We start from the raw sequence: 21,240 nt of genomic DNA, 5'->3' as shown, positions 1-21,240 counted from the left end.
TCAGTAATGATGCTGGGGAAAATGGAAGGAAGGAAAAGGGAAGAGGGGCTGACCAAGGGCAAGATGGATGGAAGGTATCCTTGAAGTGACTGGTTTGACTTTGAAGGAGCTGGGTGTGGTGACGGCCAACACGGAGCTCTGGCATGGGCTGATCCATGAGGTCACAAAGAGTCGGAAGCGACTGAACGAATAAACAACAATACCACCACCGTAGGACACTAACTTGAAAGGCACCATATTGTAGAAAAAGGGTGCATCATAAGCTGTAGAATTGGTGCAATTTGACACCATTTTAACTGCTATAGCGAAATGCTTCAGCTTTCTCTGCCAAAAAGTGCTGGTGCCTCATCAAACCACAACTCCCATGATTCCATAGTATTTAGACATGAAAGTTAAGGTAGTGTAGATTTCCATTAATTTTGCAATGTTGATGCACCCAACGAATTACTTTACACGTGCCTAATGATGTTGAAAAAGGAGTAAAGAGCTGACAGGCATTACTTTCTTTACAAGACTTGTGGAAATTAAAAAAGCTCAATTTTTTGTCTTGTGGAACAGAGTACAGTAGAATCTCACTTATCCAAGACTCACTTATCCAAGCTTCCGGATTATCCAACGCATTTTTGTAGTCAATGCTTTCAATATATCGTGATATTTTGGTGCTAAATTCGTAAATACAGTAATTACAACATAACATTACTGCGTATTGAACTACTTTTTCTGACAAATTTATTGTATAACATGAAGTTTTGGCTCTTAATTTGTAAAATCATAACCTAATTTGATGTTTAATTGGCTTTTCCTTAATCCCTCGTTATTATCCAAGATATGTGCTTATCCAAGCTTCTGCCGGCCCGTTTAGCTTGGATAAGTGAGACTCTACTGTACTTGCTCATACACAGACTCAGCCAGCTATTAGCATGTATGTAACTATAAGCTACCTGTCTATCTCACACCACTTAAATTTTAAAACAAATTAGGGTGGGAAATTTACTTAGTGAAATATAAAATGGAATTGGTGGAATACAAAATAGGAGAAACGAGTTATAATGATACAAGTAAAATGTCTCAACAGGTTATGTTGCTACTGGATTTTGCCTAAAGCAAATTTTGAATACAATTGGAAAGTCCTTCCTCCAGCAAAATAGCTAATAAATTTGAAGGATAGCTGAAAGGGCTTTTAAAAAGTGCTAACAGATTTCAACTGTGAAGGAAGGATGAGATTCTTTCCCCCAGCATTACATTTACTAGCAATTTTGGAAGTCATCAAGATATAATTCACTATGAAATATGGTCTTGACAGGGACTCAAAACCCAAATATCTCTGCATATGCAACATATGCTTGGAAAGACCACAAGGTTTCCTTCAACGAATTAGGCAGACTGTCAAATGCATTCCTGTCACAGCAGTTAGAAAACTAACTACGATAACAAAAATTAAACGGAATCACACCAATGGACAGCAAAATGATGTCAGTTATGTTAACAACAATCTCTTTGTTGAAAGAGCCCAACTGCTGAGTGTATTTCTCCATCTTGTCAGAAAACACCTTATTCTCTCATTCTTAATATGGGAATTCAAAGTAATCCAAGAAATCTAAATTACACTTTTAGACTAGATCAAAAAGCAGATGGAACTGTACTTCATGTAGTTCTTAACCATGACCTAGATGCTTTTAAAGAAGGGCTAGAAAAGTTCATAGAGCACCCTTCAATGGCTATTATTACTAATAATAACATAATAACATAACATTTTCGCACTGTGTGCGAAAAAGACCTTGGAGTCCTCGTGGACAACAAGTTAAACATGAGCCTACAATGTGGTGCGGCAGCTAAAAAAGCCAATGGGATTTTGGCCTGCATCAATAGGGGAATAGCGTCTAGATCCAGGGAAGTCATGCTCCCCCTCTATTCTGCTTTGGTCAGACCACACCTGGAATACTGTGTCCAATTTTGGGCACCGCAGAAGAAGGGAGATGTTGACAAGCTGGAAAGCGTCCAGACGAGGGCAACTAAAATGATTAAGGGTCTGGAGAACAAGCCCTATGAGGAGAGGCTTAAAGAGCTGGGCATGTTTAGCCTGCAGAAGAGAAGGCTGAGAGGAGACATAATAGCCATGTACAAATACGTGAGGGGAAGTCATAGGGAAAAGGGAGCAAGCTTATTTTCTGCTGCCCTGCATACTAGGACACGGAACAATGGCTTCAAACTACAGGAAAGGAGATTCCACCTGAACATCAGGAAGAACTTCCTCACAGTGAGGGCTGTTCGGCAGTGGAACTCTCTCCCCCAGACTGTGGTGGAGGCTCCTTCTTTGGAAGCTTTTAAGCAGAGGCTGGATGGCCATCTGTCAGGGGTGCTTTGAATGCGATTTCCTGCTTCTTAGCGGGGGGTTGGACTAGATGGCCCATGAGGTCTCTTCCAACTCTACTATTCTATGATTCTATGATTCTATGATTCTAGGAATCTCAGTGTCCAGAAGGAATTTCATGAAACTGTAAATGCAAGGAAAGAAATGTAAAAATGATGCTTTTTACCAAGTATTTTACCATAACTCTCTAGAAAATATCATAGTTTAAATCTGAGTTCTCTGCCATTCTATTACAGAGGTCGCTTCCACATTGCCCAGGATCTGATCCCACATTATGTTCTTATCCCAGATTATCTGGCAGTGGAGACTTATATAATTCAGTTTAAATCAGATAATCTGGGATCAGATCCTGGGGTATAAGGCAGTGTAGGCCTGAGTGACATCACTTGCCATCCAGTTGACTTTTGGAGGAGAAAGGATGCAGAACTAAATAAAATGTTCATATTTCTTTGTAATAGGGCCAGGCTGTGGCGCAGGCTGGTGAGCAGCTGCTGCAAAAAATCACTCTGACCATGAGGTCATGAGTTTGAGGCCAGCCCATGGCGGGGTGAGCACCCATCAATTAAAAATAAAAAATAGCCCCGACTCGTTGCTGACCTAGCAACCCGAAATATAGTTGCATCTATCAAGTAGGAAATAAGGTACCACTTATAAAAGTGGGGAGGCAAATTTAACTAATTTACAACATTGGAATGAAGAAGTGCCATCAGAGTGGATGATGAAGCAGCTGCTCCCCCCTGTGGCCAGAATCTAACATCCCCTGAAGAGAAGGTTAAATTGCCTCTGCATCTGTCTGTCTCTGTCTCGGTTCGATGTGTTTATGGGCATTGAATGTTTGCCCTATATGTATATAATGTGATCCACCCTGAGTCCCCTTCAGGGCAAGAAGGGCGGAATATAAATACTGTAAATAAATAAATAAATAAATAAAATAATACCACAGACTATAGTTTTCACACATTAAAATCTAAACATATAAATAGATACTGTGCATAAGGAGCAACAGATCATACTGTTCTTTCTTTTTGTTGTTCCTGCCTTATCTGAAACAGTTTTGTTGAAAATGAAATCTGAAATCATTTTTCCTTAACCAGAACCAAAACATCACTATGATTCACAAAATATCCTCCAAATCTCAAATGTACTCACATATTGCAACCCCAGCAATCTTTGTCATCTTGCTTGATTTGTCTCCAACTTTGTTTCTCAAAAGGATGTTACCACAATATTTTTTTAAAAAACACACACACAACCCATTCCTCTTTGCTCTTTTATTGCTTCTTTATACTTTAAGGGGTTGGTAGATTTACTGGTTCCCTATTGTAAGCAATGCATGCACCTAAGCCATGCTGGTATCTTACGCACAGCAGTAGATACTGCCCCTTCCAAAGTCAAAGTGGATGGTTCCCTAGAACAGTTAAATTAATTGACAGGATTATATCCAGGAAAAAGCAGGATATATACTGGGAAAAAGTAAGACATCTCCTTTTTCATGGAAGTAACACTATATTTAATGGGTAGGTAATAGGCCTGTATGTTCAATGAAAAATATATATCAATACTCATTACAAAATTAAGGCGCACCAGCGAGTCATTTCTAAAGTGTTTTTAAAATATCGTAAGTATCTCTTTTATTAGGACAGTATTGGGGTGTGTCTGGGGGAGGGCTGGGGCTCCTTTCTCCCTCATTTTTAAAGCTATTGGGCTGTGGCGCAGGCTGGAGAGCAGCTGCAATGAATCACTGCAATGAATCACTCTGACCAGGAGGTCATGAGTTTGAGGCCCGCTTGGAGCCTATGTTTGTCTTGTCTTTGTTCTATGTTAAAAGGCATTGAATGTTTGCCTATATGTGTAATATGATCCACCCTGGGTCCCCTTCGGGGTGAGAAGGGCATAATATAAATGCTGTAGATAAATAAATAAATAAACTCGCCATAATGATAGAACATATTTACCACTGTTACTTTAAATATATATTTTAAATATATATTTTTTATTAATTTATCAATCCAAATGTACAAGCTCACATTTTCCTCATTCTACAATATCTCAAACACATCACGTTGCATACAATCCAACAACAACAACAAAAAAAAACAAGAACTGTAGTAGTAACCACTGTTACTACTGATTTTTTCTGGGGTTTTTTAAATAGATTTTTACAAAAAACTTTTTTTTTAAAGTACAAGAGCCATGTCCTTGAATTTCTCTACAATTACATAACACAACCAGGGCATTGTTCTTCCTAAGTTTCAGAAAGATTAGCACATTTCTGATTTTTGGGGAATTTTTAAATTTTTGGGCCGGGCTGTGGCGCAGGCTGGTAAACAGCTGCTGCAATAAATCACTCTGACCATGAGGTCATGAGTTAAGAGGCCAGCCAGCCTGTGGCGGGGTGAGCACCCGTCAATTAAAAATAAAATATAGCCCCTGCTCGTTGCTGACCTAGCAACCCGAAAGATAGTTGCATCTATCAAGTAGGAAATAAGGTACCACTTATAAAAAGTGGGGAGGCAAGTTTAACTAATTTACAACGTTGGAATGAGGAAGTGCCATCAGAGTGGATGATGAAGCAGCTGTTCCCCCCTGTGGCCAGAATCGAACATCCCCTCAGGAGAAGGTTAAATTGCCTCTGCGTCTGTCTGTCTGTTGTCTCTGTCTCAGTGTGTTTATGGGCATTGAATGTTTGCCCTATATGTACATAATGTGATCCACCCTGAGTCCCCTTCGGGGTGAGAAGGGCGGAATATAAATACTGTAAATAAATAATAAATAAATAAAAATTAAATCTTTTTAACTGCTATGGCTGACTGGCTGGAGTGGGGTGGGGTGGGGGCTTGAAGGACAAGTGTTTCCTGACTGAAACAACTTGTGTGCTTTTTGTCTCAGTGCATACAGATAGCACAGCAGTAGCCCTTGAAAATGTGGCAAGAAAGGCTTGTTCTTGACTGAAACAACTGGTTGTGTGCTTTTTGGCTTATTTGAACACAGATACACTAGGAAATGTTGCAAAAAAGTCTTATGCCTGAGTGAAACCACTTTTTGTGTACCTTTTTGGCTCAATGCACACAGATAGCACAGCAGTAGCCCTTGAAAATGTGGCTAGAAAGGCTTGTTTCTGACTGAAACAACTTGTTATGTGCTTTTTGGCTCAATGCATGGAGACAGCACAGCAGTAGCACTATAGAATATGGCCAAAAAGGTTTTTGCCTGACTGAAATAACTTGTGTGGTGGTTGTTGGCTGCCAACACACACAAATAGGTTGGCACTAACAAATTAGATCCAACTTATGATGGTCAATCAAATTTTGCACAGCCCTAGTAAGTAACCATTTTCTGCTTTCTTATTACACATGCCAAATCTGCAGCCCAAGGCTGCCACTTACATCTGGTCTTGCATGGATGGATAAATCATAAAAGCAATTCCCACATCTACATCATAGATATCTAAAGAAGTCTAGAACTATTGTCAGATCCTCACACATGGTCTACCCTCCTCATGTTAACCCAGTCTTCAGTTTAAACTTTAAAGGGTATGGGCAGAGAAATAATCTAGCAGTAACATTAAAACTAATCTGAAAAACACATTAAAGTATGTTTTCATGAATTTCAGTCCACTCTCTTGCTTGCCCTGATGTATCAGACCACAGATACATTTACAAGCAATTACAAGTTGTATGAGTGAGATCAAAGTGTAATAGAATACGGAAAAAGATAAAATATGATAAGTTAGTTTAAATGTTATATAAAACAGGATCGATCCAGGTGAAACTACACTGTACCCTGCAGAGATGAACTTTTCATCATTGAAAAGAACATTTGAATGACACCGTTTTTTAAAACTGAAATAGTTTTCCATATGCATGTAGTCACGAAGGTTTAGTGACATAATCCTACCATTCACCAACCCGTGACAGATTTTTTTCAAGGAGATGTAACTGTTTGAGTAATGAAAACCTTCCATCTTTCTTACTATCTCACTTTGGTGGTGAAGGAAAGTGATGAAATGAACAAAGCCAATGATGTGCCAAATGGCTTCTGTTTCCAACCTGGTGTTGAATATTGCACATTTGTCTTGTGCGTTTATATAAGCACCACAATATCTCCATTTTGTATCTATATCTATATATGTGTAGGTTTTTGCAATTACATAACAAAAACACCCACTATGCCAGAAAACTCACATATTTATTACATAGACTTCTAAAGTTAATTAAATTCGTTAAGGAATGAGTAGAGACTTCCTCGCTATAGCAATATTCTAGCACCCAACAAATCTTAACAAAGTCTCATAAAAGCCATTTTGTTTAGTCATAATACCCTTTTCCCAAGCTCATTTTGGTTAATGCCCCCTTTTAAACTCATTATGCTATCTCATTGCTTTCAGCTTCAAAAGTTTTGTCTTACCTCCTGAAAGTCTTCCCTAACTTAGAAAAACACCAGCTAGAGCAAGTTGGATTAGAACTGTTCGTTTTACAATGACAAAACCTTCTAGAACATTGAACGCATAACAATAGGAGACTTTTCTGAAACCAGTGATCATTGCTTGAGGCTTACCACTTGTGATTCCAACCATTACACATTGATGATTGCTCTTTCTCCTCTCCTCCTTGACAGATGGTGGAAAGTTAGTTTTAAAAATGAATGATAGATTTTTCATATGTAGCTGTAGCTCCAGGCCTTAAGGTCCAAACAAGTTTCATACAAACGTATACAAAATGCCTCAAAAATGCATATATGTATAACTTTTAACAGCAAATAATAGCTAATCACTTGAAATAAATATATTTATATTGAAGAATAAATGTTATAATAATTTAATCAGAGTTAAAAATTCTGTCCTAAATTACAATCATATGTAAGGTGTTCAAATTGTCATCTCTATGTAGCGATGCACTGATTACATTTGTAAAAACACACATGCCAAATCCACCTGAACAGGTTTTACAGAAATCAGTAAAAATGTGCTGATGATGTGCATACTTTTTCAGTTTTCCAAGCTCTTGTCTCCAAGAGTTTTGATACATTTTGATAATGTGTACATAATAATCTATTTCCAGCCAACAATGTGCTGTCACCTTTAACTCGTTTTTCTTTTAGCAGGGGATTTTGTACCTTTTGGAAACAACTCCACAACTGGAATCTTCCAATCTGTTAAGGATGTATACTTTTTTTTGGGGGGGGGGGGGGGGGAGGGGGTGCGCAAAAAATAAACCTAGAACTACAAGGGTATATATTTTGGGTCACGCTTTATTCATAAAGAGAGGGGAGTGGGTAGAATCTAGACACAATTGACAGAAAAAGCATACTCCTTAAACCAAGGAGTGCCTCAGCTGAAGGGTTTCTAATGTGTTCTACACAGGCCATGTAAGCCTGTGTAACATCGCATCAGTCTGTGGGTATCTACACAATCCACTTAGACTGATGCGATTTAATCTGGGTAATGCTCCTTAATGTGACTGCACCCCAGGTTAAAAAAAAAACAGGAAAATTCAAATCCTGCAGTAGGATTTGGGCTTTCCTCAGTGTTGGGGCAGTGTAAACACCCACCCCTGGTTTGTATGTGGAATAAAAGATGCGTGTCCCGACAGCTATCACAGACAAGGGATGCAGGGTGTCTGTGCCCCCTACCCCCGATCTGTCCCATACCAAGGAAAAATAGCACATACCCGATGTCCAACAGCTCTACTTCCTGATCGCTCTCCATGTGACCAGCAAGGCACCTTGGGAGTAATGGATGGGGCTCAATTTCCAGTTGAAGCAAACCAAAGAATCACTCTGAAGGACCTAGAAAATGCCTAGAGAGAAAATGTTTATTTCACACATGAGTAACTGAAATAGCAATTATTATTTATTTATTATTATTTATTTACAGTATTTATATTCCGCCCTTCTCACCCCAAAGGGGACACAGGGCGGATCACATTATATACATATTCAATGCCCATAAACACATTGAACCAAGACAGAGACAGACAGACAGACAGACAGACGCAGAGGCAATTTAACCTTCTCCTCAATCCCATGTGTCTGTTGGTTGTACTGTTTGTCCCTAATAGGAATACACTGAAGTAAATCTTGAAATCTTTATGTATATTTCTGTGTGTCCCAAATATCCATGATTTTCTATTTCTCCAATGGCCAACACCTTTGATATGAAGAGAAGTATCCCACCGAGCAGGATTACAAATAGTTTTATCAGATCTAAAAGGAAATAGTTACTGAGATAGTACTGAGATTTATATTGATTTCCACTTTTTCCTGCTTTTGGGTGAGTAACACGACACACAGTTGCAGATACAGTAGAGTCTCACTTATCCAACATAAACGGGCCGGCAGAAAGTTGGATAAATGAATATGTTGGATAATAAGAAGGGGTTAAGTAAAAGCCTATTAAACATCAAATTAGGTTATGATTTTACAAATTAAGCACCAAAACATCATGTTTAACAACAAATTTGACAGAAAAAGTAGTTCAGTGCGCAGTAATGCTATGTAGTAATTACTGTATTTACGAATTTAGCACCAAAATATCACAATGTATTGAAAACATTGACTACAAAAATGTGTTGGATAATCCAGAACGTTGGATAAGCGAGCGTTGGATAAGTGAGACTCTACTGTAATAATATTTATTTATTTATTTATTTACTGAACTTATACCCCACCCTTCTCACCCCCAAAGGAGGACTCAGGGTGGCTTGCAAACTATGGCAATAATTCAGTACCAGATTCAGACAATAGCAATAATAAAACACAATATTGTAAAACTGTAAAACAACATACATATCAATCATAAATAATCTTTCACATGATTAAAACATATCAAACATATCAAAAGTCTAGCATCAACTGAGATTTGTAAACATTAAACCAATTGCTTTCACCTTTCTTATACAGATTCTGTCATACTTATAGGTCACATTAATACTCAAAGGCTTGCTTAAAAAGCCAGGTCTTAAGATTTTTCCTAAAGCTTTAAGAATGAGGGAGCTGTTCTGATGTCACTGGGGAGGGTGTTCCACAGCCACGGGCCACTACCAAGAAGGCCCTGTCTCCTGTCCCTGCCAACTGCATCTGCATTGAATTGTGCTCGATAGCAAATAATATAAATCTGATAGGCTGTGCCCTTTCACAAATAATTGTACTGATGAAAAAGTGCCAGCAAACAGGTAACTGGAAACTTCTGCAAAAATAAAGGGAGACATTTTCCACTTCTCCTTAAAGAGCTAATTTATTCATTATAGTTGAGCAAATCAACTAACAGATTTATGTGTTACCATGTAACTTTATTTTTGTATATCTCATATATATATATATATATATATATATATATATATATATATACACACACACACACACACACACACACACACACACACACACACACACACATACACACACTAGCATATCTACCTGGTATTGCCCGGAATTGCTCGGGTGCCCCCCTATTTCCTTCCCTTCTTTAACTTTCTTCCTCCTTCCCTTCCTTTTCCCTTTTTTTCTTTTTCTCCTTCTTTCCTTTCTTTTCTTGCCATCCCTTTTCTTCTATCTCCAGCTCTTTGAAGGTCTCACAATGCTATCATGGCAACACGGTTCTCTTTGTGGCTCTTTCCTTCCTTGCTTCCCATCATAAATCTCATTTTTCTTTCTCAGTGACACCAGTGACTTCCTTGCTTCCTGTCATAAACATAATCTTTGTTGACATCACAGCCAATCCAGTGACATCAGAAAGGGTTACTAGATTGTCACCTAACAACAGGTGGTACAGAAATAATACTTTGAATACTTTGTTTGTGGTACAGACAGACAAATGGACATACAGGCAGAATACTTTGACTTTGATAAATAGGTAGATTGACAGATGTGTTAAACAGGTTATTAGTATTTTAATCTATGACAGGCTTCTGTATAGAGCACTATCAAAATGTTAAATACGGTAATTCAATAATACATAAATAAAAATGGAAACATACATCTTAATTTGCACAAACATAAACTCTATGGCTAGGCTTAGTCTACTCACAATTGTTCTTAAAGAAGGCATAGCTTCAGTCAGAGTTAATAAAAGACAATAATTGCCAAACTAACCCCGGAAAACTGTGTGCGAAATGCATCCAGTAGATTTTATGTCACATTAAGTGATGTTTGACTAGGTCAGTTGCCAGTGCTAAATTACTGTGCACTATTAGATCTTATTTTTAAATTGATCTATGTAGCATGAGTCCGCCTTCTATGAAAGCTTTGGCAAATGAGGTTGTAAATTAATTTATATTAAAAGCTATCTGTTTATTCAGTCAATTTTGGCATAATAATGCACAGTATTTTTTTTTAAATGGCAACAAAATAGATACGTTACACCCATTTCTTCCCTTTAGCAGGTGGATTATTTTAGCCTTTGTAAATTTCTAAAAGGGTGAGTTGGATGTGAAATGGACTGGACAAATTGGACAAAAATAAGAAAGGGAGTAAATGCCATATTTCAAAATGACTCCCTTACTTCTCATTCCTGATGGATATGAAATGGTCTTTCAATAATCTAAAATCAGCCAAAATGATTATCAAATATTATTCAATATGTTAGTTACGTTGGGTCTATTCAAGACACTGGTTGTGCTATCTTTGATAACAGATTGTGGGGTCTGGTTGATAATAGAAAGCTATAACATAAGTTTTGAATAATTATCTTGTGGGATGGCAGCTCTCAGAATTTCGCAGCCCCAGCATGCCTATTTGAGCTTTATTCTTTCTGGAGTTGTAGTCCAAAAATAATATTTCCCATTTAGCAGTTCAGTGCACCTGTACAGTCCTGCTTTACAGATGCATGAGCAAGATTTTATTTTATAAAAGGAGGGCAAAATGTTCATGTTTGATATAAAAATCCCAACTTAAAGTGGGGTATATGAGTTAATTTCTAGTCATCCATTATATGAAGAAGCTTTCATTGCTATCTTGCTTTGTTTTACTTCTTACATGAATAATCATGAGCCACTGAACCCACCTCTCATAGTTAATTGTTGAAAGTACTCAAGGAAGTTGCCATTCTAAACGGAAAAATAATTGAAGAAGTGCTATTTACCTTAGCTATCATAAACAGTAATGGCGTTTTTCTGAAAAGAAAGGATGGGATTTCTTTGGAGTCATTTAAATAATGCCTTGCGGTTTTGTATAGCTTCTAGAGTGTACGCTCTGAAACTACAATGACAACATGAGATAGTACCATTGTAGAAGTACCAAGACTGGCAGTACCATTTGCCACAATTTATGTCTCCATTTGGGTAATCTATGCCTTGATATTGTTTTGAAGCTCAAAGGGGAGGTGTTTTCTATGTTTCTATGTAATGGCAATGCCCATCCTGTGGAGAACAGTAGAAAGATTTCCAACTTGAAATTCTGCAATATCTTTCATGTGCTCCAAGGATACTTGGACAGCAAACACAATGTATGTGTGAATTGCAAAGCTAGTCCATCTATTAAGCAAAATGAGGTGGCTGCCTTAGGAGTCCGAGTGTCAGAACATTGAAAGGAGCTATACCACTACTGTTGTTTTGCTCTCCAGAAATGGTCACGGGTGCATCAACACTGTAACTGCCATTGCTCAAAGCTATGGAACCTTGGATGTTGTAGGTTTACAAGACCTTTAGCCTTCTCTGCCCAAAGGTCCTGGTGCCTCACTGAACTACATATTGACTCATGGCAGTTAAAGTGGTGACAAACTGCATTAATTCTATGCCAAGTCTCAAATGAGGAGTCACTAGTAATACTCTTGAGGTCACTAAGCAATATCTCCAATGATCCTGCTCTCCATTCTTGGCTCTGGGGCAGGATATTTCTAATTCAAGCATTTGCCAGCTCTTTGAAGGGTGGCATAAGGAACTCTCTACATTCAGTACTGCTCTCATTAGAGGCCACCCCATTGCTTTTTCCAATAACATCTCCTAATTAAGGAGTAGTTGTAGTGAAAGGAATAGTCGTCTTGTCGTCTCACTCGTTCAGTCGTTTTCGACTCTTCATGACCTCATGGACCAGTCCACGCCAGAGCTCCCTGTCGGCCATTGCCGCCCCCAGTTCCTTCAAGGCTCGACCTTGAAGGAACCTTGAAGGAAAGGGATAGTAGGGATGGTGATATTGATAGAGTTGGCAGTATTCCTCATGGTACTTCAGATGCCTGTAAAGTTGAATTGCTACTGTGAACTGAGCCTTGGGGCACTTACATCAGGCAAGAAATACTTGCCAAAGCGGGTTTTTAAAATCCACTTTGGCACACATTTCTGTCCCCACCCCACTCGCAAAAACAGGACTTTCCCAGCCGGGGAGGCAGTATTTACATGCCATCCTAGTAACTGTCAGAATGGCATGCAACCACTCCTAAGCCCCCCAAAACAATCACAAAATCTTACCTGGCTGCCATTAAGGTGGTTATTTTATCCTCCTGGCTCATAGAAATGATGCACCAGGAGACAGGGGGAGCGGGAGGAGAAGTAAAATGCGCCCCCCCCCCGGTCTCCTGGCATGTTCTTTCTATGCACTAGGGCAATGATGGGCAACCTTTTTGCGCTTGGTGTGTCAAAATTCACCAAAAAAAACCCTAGCATGATTTGGGTATTGTGTCACTTTGAAAACAAAACAAAACATAATTTTGCAATATGTATAGTTTAAATAACAAAAATATATAATTGTAATATATAACTGTATTTAATAAATCAAAAACGATTTACTACCCTTATTTCTATGTACAACAATCTATGGTATCCCGTGCACTTTCCACGCTGATTTCGCTCTATTCTAGTTTCAATGTAGTCATGAATAATAAATATAATAATAATAATAATATACTAGTAATAATATGATAATATACTGCAATAATAATAGAATAATAATAGAATGACACACACACACACACACACACACACACATATATAAATGTAATGTGCATAATTCCCATGGAGTAAACAACAAAACCACTGGACCAAATCACACCAAATTTGGCCACAAAAGACATAGTCATCCAATCAATCTGCATGTGGCAGTGTGTCAGCAAAAATGGGCACGTGTATCAGTGCTGACACGCGTGTCATAGGTTGGCCATCACTGCAATAGGGGGACACAAGGACCGCCTTAATGGCAGCCGAGTACATTTTTTAAACTTTATTTATTTATTTATTTATTTATTTATTTACAGCATTTATATTCCGCCCTTCTCACCCCAAAGGGGACTCAGGGCGGATCACATTACACATATAGGCAAATATTCAATGCCTTTTAACATAGAACAAAGACAAACAAACATAGGCTCCGAGCGGGCCTCGAACTCATGACCTCCTGGTCAGAGTGATTCATTGCAGTTAATTGCAGCTGGCTTGCTCTCCCGCCTGCGCCACAGCCCGACTTTAAGAGTTGTTTTGGGGGGCTTGGGAGGATGTAAAGAGTGCCATCCCACACCTTTGAACTCCAGGAGCCCAAAAGGTGCAAAACATCTGGGTAGACTCACTCCCGGGTAGTTTTGGTTGGTCCTGGAACTATCTGGGGGTGAGTCCCCACAGGTCCAGTACTCCATTAGACCTGGGCCTTTCAAGAAGGCCTGAATCTCATGGGGTATTTAATTAACAAACCCAGCACTCTTGAAATAGATGTCAACATCTGTATATATTTAAGCCCTTAGAGAAGTGTATGTTGGCAATCAAGATAATTGATTGACAGCTAAACATCTCTGATATTGTCAAGGGGAGAATCTTTTGAGGGGGGCAAAATTAGGAAACTGGTTAAACATACTAGATCTGGTGATGAGTTTCTCTAACTTAATAACAAGTTTTTTAAATCTGTACTATATTAAAGTAGTGGTATGGTTGTCATAATCCCATGATTCTATCGCACATCACTGCAGTAATGACTATGTAAAGAGATGGAATAATGACACAATTGCATCACTGTTCCCCCATGTGGGCAAATAGACTTGGTACGAGGAATAATGAGATCATTATCTTGTCCCACATAATTTCCTGTATGCCGACATTAATGAAGCAGTATGGGTTGACACATTAGGAAAGCATGAGGGAGTAAGTTGGGAGGATCCCATTAAAAGACCATACATAGCTAAAGGTCAGAATTATAGATCATACATTTCCCCCACTAAACGCCTGAAGATTTTTGTTCTGCTCTAGATTTCTGAACATTTTGTTAGTTCACTGAGCAACATCTGAAGCAAATGTCTTTTGTTTTACCCTTCAGCTTCCATTGGCTATTGGTATGAATGACTTAGGTGCGCAGCATGGTGGTATGGGATTCATTATTGAACAGCATGGGGCATGGATGTCTGGTATAAGTTGTTTCACATTCTTCTTTTTTTGGTTTAACATTTTTTTTCTTCTGATACTGAATGTATATGTATAATCAACCCACAAACTAACTTGAAATTCTCCATTATTTTCTTTTCAAATCTACTTCAGAGATTTATTTATGGCAGGTCACCTTTTTTTGGTATTATTAATTTCCTCTTAATTGCTGTTAGGTTTTTCCTCACTGACCTTCCATCTGGCTATCAAATTGATCACTAAACTATCTTTCCCATCATGATGACCCTGATTTCTCTCTCTTTACATTTCAACTCACAGGATCGTTTCACATATAATACTTCACACTAACAAATGGAAATGGGAAAAGGGGAGCACGCTATCATGTGCGTGAGAGAGCATCTTGCATTTGGGTTATATCGTGAACATGAATTGAGAATTCTCTGCAAACTGTGTCTTCACAGTCTGAGTACATAAAATAAAATGTGCCTGCAATGATGTTCAGCAGTATAACCAAACAAATTTAAGAGTCTATAGCAAGACATAAGGGAGATGTTTTAATTTTTAAATGTATAAAAAAGTCAAATAATTTACACACCTACATTCACATGCCTACATTTTACTTTGATTATAGAAAGCTACAATTAGAGACAAAACAGTGGATCCAGATTTATGAGTATGTAACTGGCGTGATGGAACCAGCCTTCCCTACCTCCCCCCCCTCCCCCGCCTAGTATGATAGTCTTATAGTAGCCCTTCCAATGTTTGATTTGAAAATGCTACATAGACATCTAGAGATCCTGTTGGATGGAATAATATTGCTATAAAAGGCAATATCACTCCAATTAGGAGGGGAACCCTCATTTGCTCAATTTCCTTCTCCTTTCCCTTTGCCCCAAAGCCTATCCCATTGAGATACCCTCCCAACTACTGCTGTGGAAATAGAAGGAGCATTTCTTTCTGCTAGGCATGGTGCATGGTCCTAAATCTGGATTCAACCAAATCCTGCCACCTTGTAACCTTTGTACCCAAGATTTCAGGAAAGCTTGTACAAACTGTGGCTCACCAAGTTCAGTTGAGCCCACTAGCCATCTGCTACTAGATGTTGAAATGAACCAGCTGTATAAGTTGCAATTAGGTAGCAAAAAAAGGGGGGATGTTTATTAAGCGCCTGGTAACCATCTATACTTGGCTGTGAGCTATTTTAAACGTAGTACATGTCAGGTTATTGAGGCTTTGTTTAGTTTATTAGACAAGTGTGGAAGATTTAAGGATCAACTTTCTGCCAGTGAGACATTTCAGGGATTGAAATAACTAAGATTGCCAATGAAAAGAGTGGGGGGAGGATGGAAGTCACCAAAAGTTCTATTATTATTATTATTATTATTATTATTATTATTATTATTATTATTATTAAGAGTGGGGATATTAAACAAGTTCCAGAAGAACAAGGTAACTCACTTTGGCCTCCAAAAGGATGGCCTAAGGAGTCTTCAGAGGGAGAGTGCTGCAAAAGTCAGCACCATGGGGACAATGTAACCCCATTGCCACACTTTGCCTACAAAGTAGACTTTGTAAAAGTGGTCTGAATCTTGAGGCCACAAAGATATATATTTTTGTCTTCACTGTGGGTGGAAAGGCAAATTCAATTCTACTTAGACCAGGGGTCCCCAAACTTTTTAAACAGGGAACCAGTTCACGATCCTTCGGACCATTGGAGGGCCGGACTATAGTTGGCCACCGAACAATAATAATAAATAAATAATAATAATAATAATAATAATAATAATAATAATAACAATAATAATAATAATAATAAAAAAGAGGGTTGGAAGAGACCCTTTGGGCCATTGAGTCCAATCCCTTTCTGCCTTTGTGTACCGAAAGCACAAGCAAAGCACCCCTGACAGATGTCCACCCAGCCTCAATGTTAATAATAATAATAATAATAATAATAATAATAATAATAATAATAATAATAATAATAATAATGTTTGTAAGAGAAGAAGAGACCCCTTGGGTCATTTAGCCCAACCCCCTTCTGCCCTTGTGCTGTGGGGGCCGGATAAATGACTTTGATGGGCCGCATCCGGCCCCCGGGCCTTAGTTTGGGGACCCCTGCTCTAGACACTGCCACCACTCCCTCTGATCTGGTGGCAGGACAAATTAATACTGGCCTCTCCCTGTGGATGCCAGCAAACTTGTCTCACCTTCCCACTGTTGCACTGAGTTTGAGGAAATCACATCCTTTGCAGATAGCAGTCATATAGGACCTCATCACAGGCAGCCTTATCAGTTTGGGGACCCCTGACTTAGACAAATATGTTATCATCGTTTGGTTTCATGGTAGTGAACCTTGCTATGCTTTTTGATTAATTCATTTTCCTTCCTCTTCTACAGGATAAAGAAGTTAACCTGGAGCAGGTCCACAGGCGTATGAACAGTTTAATGGATGAAGACTTAGCTCACAAGCAACTCTCTCCAGCCTCCATTGAAATTTCAGCCTTGGAGATTGGTGGCATGCCGCCCAGTCAGACCCTAGAGCCCGTCCGTGAATACCAGAACACACAACTTTCTGTCACCTCCTTTTTACCAGAACAGACAACTCACGGGGCCAGTAGGACACTCACAGGTGCCTCTGGTAGCAACCTGCCGCTGCCTCTTAGCAGCTCAGCCACCATGCCCTCTATACAGTGTAAACACAGATCACCAAACGGAGGACTATTTCGTCAAAGCCCGGTGAAAACCCCCATCCCAATGTCATTTCAGTCTGTGCCAGGTGGGGTCATTCCAGAAGTCATGGAGGCATCCCATGGAACATCCATATAATGAAATCAACCAGCAAAGATTTTTAATACAATTTAAAAAACAAAAAACTCTTACATTTTTCTTGTACATACCTGTAAATAATGAAAGAATGAAGTGGGGTAAAAAGTGTATTTTGAATATTCCCAATTTTCAAAGTCAGTAAAAAACAAACAAAGAAAAAAAATACAAAAAAAGAAAAGAAAAATGTATGAATGACTTTGTAAATTTTGTTCTCTATGAATAAAAAAGGCAAAATACTTGTGACCATTCTCAAGTGCCAAAGAAGACCTGTTACTGGGACTGAGGGCAGTAAACAATGTATCTGGATTTTAACTGGTACTCCGCGTTTTGGGTTCTAATTTTCTACATTGGAAACAGAGAAAAATGTTTATTTCCCGGTGCAAAACAAAAACACTCCATTCTGTTCACTTCTGTGACCTGGATTCTCTAATGTGCTCATAGTTCCAGAAAACTTAACAGCAGGTAGCCTCAGAAAAAGCTGGAAATGCCACTAAAATTGTGCATATGATAAGTTAAGGATATAGGACTACTTTTGTTGCTGCAGGATGGAACATTCATCCTGTATTGTGTTGTAAGCGCATCTTTTTTTGAACAATTTCTTGTATGTTTCCTTCTTCATGTTGAGGCCCAAATCTACAGATCTGATCCCACAAGCACAGGGTGATATGCTGACCCCATTTCAAAATGCAGATATGCCAGTCAGGTACTTGGAAGACACTAGCAAAATCTGGAACTCAGCTCCCCTTCACGAAAAGATGATGAGCTCTATTGCCAGTTGCATATACTGGATTCTGGGTATACGCCTGCTGGAGCTGCCTCAAAGAGTGGGTAGAAGTGTGCACCAAGTATCTATTTAAACACACATTCCCTCAAACAACTAAGGTGTGAGGTCTATGAAAGCAGACTGGAGTAGGTTGCTACATGAAAGTGTAAGAAGTGACTGCAAGTTGTAGACAACACATTTCAGCAAAATGTGGGGTTCCCCTCCATGTTTTTGTTTTTAGAAAGGCTTATCTGTGTGTCTCTGTTGCATATGAAAAAATCCCAAGACATGAGATAGGCCTGAAGCTAATTGAATAAAAAGACCACTGAAGCTTCATCTTGATGAGAAGGTCTGATCATTTGTGAAATGCTTAGAATGGGGAGGGTGGTGGTGGTTTTTTTTTTTCAGAATTATTGTATAATAGGTTCAGCCGTGTTGAGGGCCTAGTTCTGAATGACATCCTTAAGCATCACTTCTAGTTTGCTCCTTTTCCCCCCTATTTTCTGCTGTCAATTGGACCAGATATAACATTCAGGGTAGATGTCTGCTGTCATGTTCTCCTTTTCCTCCTGTAATATTTAGACATTTATGATGGACAAATCTATGAATTTCTGTTTCAATTAGTGTTTCAACATGAATCTGAGCATTTTTTTTAAAAAAAAACTCCCGTTGACATACCGTGTTTCCCCGAAAATAAGACAGTGTCTTATATTATTTTTTACTCCCAAAGATGCGCTAGGTCTTACTTTCAGGGGATCTTATTTTTCCATGAAGAAGAATTCATATTCATTGTTGAACAAAAAAAAAACATTTATTCTATACTGTACAGTAGTTGTCATTACAAACCAACATAACTAAACCAGACAAACTGTGACTCCTGTCAAGAATTTCTTGTTACTACCATTATTTACGTATACAATTGGTATGTAAGCCGCCCTGAGTCCCTCTGGGGAGATGGAAGCGGGGTATAAAAATAATAATAATTATTATTATCATTATTATTATTTTATTGTATGACACAGCAAACAAGATAGATATGCTGGATTTCGTATCACAAAATCACAAGTCGAACACTTCCCAAGTGTCTAGGACTGTGTGATTTATTATTATTATTATTATTATTATTATTATTATTATTATTATTATTATTATGTACATTTACCAACCCTGCATGCTACGGTGTTTTGTTTGATGGGCGCCGGGCATGCTTCCAAACAAAAACTTTGCTAGGTCTTACTTTCGGGGGAGGCCTTATATTTAGCAATTCAGCAAAACCTCTACTAGGTCTTATTTTTTGGGGATGACTTACTTTCAGGGAAACAGGGTAGACATTTTCTTGCTACAGTAGAGTCTCACTTATCCAACATAAACGGGCTGGCAGAACGTTGGATAAGCGAATATGTTGGATAATAAGGAGAGATTCAGGAAAAGCCTATTAAACTTCAAATTAGGTTATGATTATACAAATTAAGCACCAAAACATCATGTTATACAACAAATTTGACAGAAAAAGTAGTTCAATACGCAGTAATGTTATGTTGTAATTACTGTATTTACAAATTTAGCACCAAAATATCACGATATATTGAAAACATTGACGACAAAAATGCATTGAATAATCCAGAACATTGGATAAGCGAGTGTTGGATAAGTGAGACTCTACTGTATTTTGTATGGATTTCTGCAAATATATTTTTTAAAATTCAATTTTGCTTCTCACATATATTTTCCATCTAATATCTATCCATCCACCCATCCTTTCCCTTAATAAATCCACATTTGCCTAATTCCACCCCCCTCCTTTTTCTTTTTCCTTTGGGTTGTAGAACTGTATAACAAAATTGGAAGAGCGCAAATAACAAAGCACAACAGTTTCACTTCACCAATCAGCTTTGGAAGTGTGCTTTACATAAATTTCCATTAAAACATGGACTACATTAATCCCCCTCCTTTTTTACCCTGACAATATCATTATGCTATGACTTTTTGTTTCTATTCCAAATGATAGAATTCCTCTAATGGGGGAGAGAATAACATGGTCAAATAATATAACAATTCTGTGTCAATATTACAAGGAGAGGAAGGAGAACCTAGAATAGAATAGCCGTTGGCATCATTGCTTTTCATTCCACAGAATACTGTTTTGTTACAAATTAAAGACTCTTTAACAGATTCAGAGCCTCCTTTTTTCACAGGGATTGTGAGAAGCCTCCTCAAACTCCTTCAATGAGAAGTGTTAATTTCCCTTCCAAGACCAAGTATACAGAAACTGCAGCTCATTTAATAGCAGTTCTGAGAGAGCATCAGTTCAATCTATCAACAGACTTATTTTATTCACTATTAATGCTCTTTTCGCAAAGAAGAGCAACAAGAACATCAACAAAACAATATCCTTGCACATCAAAAACTACAAAGGGATTTAACCTTGCCTTTCCCCTGCTGTGCTAGTTTTTGGTATGTAAATTATTTCTCCCCTGCAGGGAGCATTCAGACATGAAGTGCCTCACCTAAAGTCTGAAATGGTACACAGCAACAACAATTTTGCCCACATTATAAATTCTATACCTAGACTGGGTTTCTGTAACTGAGTTTTTCACCCTTAATAATTGTTTCCTGGTTATTTGTTTCCAGTTCTGGTATAACATCTTGGGCTGAACTCCATGGCTACAATCCAAAGATTTCTTCATGTATTGCCAATATGGATTTGTGTTTCAACTTCAATTACATTGGAGGTTGCTCTGAACCCCAAATTCCCAAGGTTCCTTTTGGGGTGGATACAAGGAATTTCAAAATGTGGCTCCAACCACTGAAAAATTTTAATGGCCTGATAGTGTTGGGATGTCATACCTTCATCCTATTTATGTGCAGATGCAGCAATCTTTACAATAATTTCATCATTGTCTTCAGTGAGAAAGATTGCAAACATGTGTCTAAGTGAATATTGCAAATGCCAGCTACCACTTTCACCTCAAATGATAATTTCAGTG

General features: G+C 38.4%; 1 protein-coding gene across 4 annotated transcripts in view; it reads left to right on the top strand.

Annotated features, from left to right (window-relative positions):
- grid1 (glutamate ionotropic receptor delta type subunit 1) overlaps positions 1-20,425 on the top strand; it is a 1,053,635-nt gene extending 1,033,210 nt beyond the window's left edge. For 3 of the 4 annotated variants that reach the window (XM_062977386.1, XM_062977385.1, XM_062977387.1), the window contains one exon: positions 17,062-20,425. In XM_062977386.1, the coding sequence (XP_062833456.1) occupies positions 17,062-17,490 (429 nt within the window). In that variant the 3' untranslated portion in view covers positions 17,491-20,425. The remainder of the gene's footprint in view (positions 1-17,061) is intronic. The other variant, XM_062977389.1, reaches the window with a different exon arrangement.
- The last annotated feature ends 815 nt before the right edge of the window (positions 20,426-21,240 follow it).

The sequence above is a fragment of the Anolis carolinensis genome, chromosome 3 (genome assembly GCF_035594765.1).
Source record: "Anolis carolinensis isolate JA03-04 chromosome 3, rAnoCar3.1.pri, whole genome shotgun sequence".
NCBI lineage: Eukaryota > Metazoa > Chordata > Lepidosauria > Squamata > Dactyloidae > Anolis > Anolis carolinensis.
Note: the sequence above shows the minus strand (reverse complement) of the source record. Positions and strands in the feature narration are given on the sequence as shown.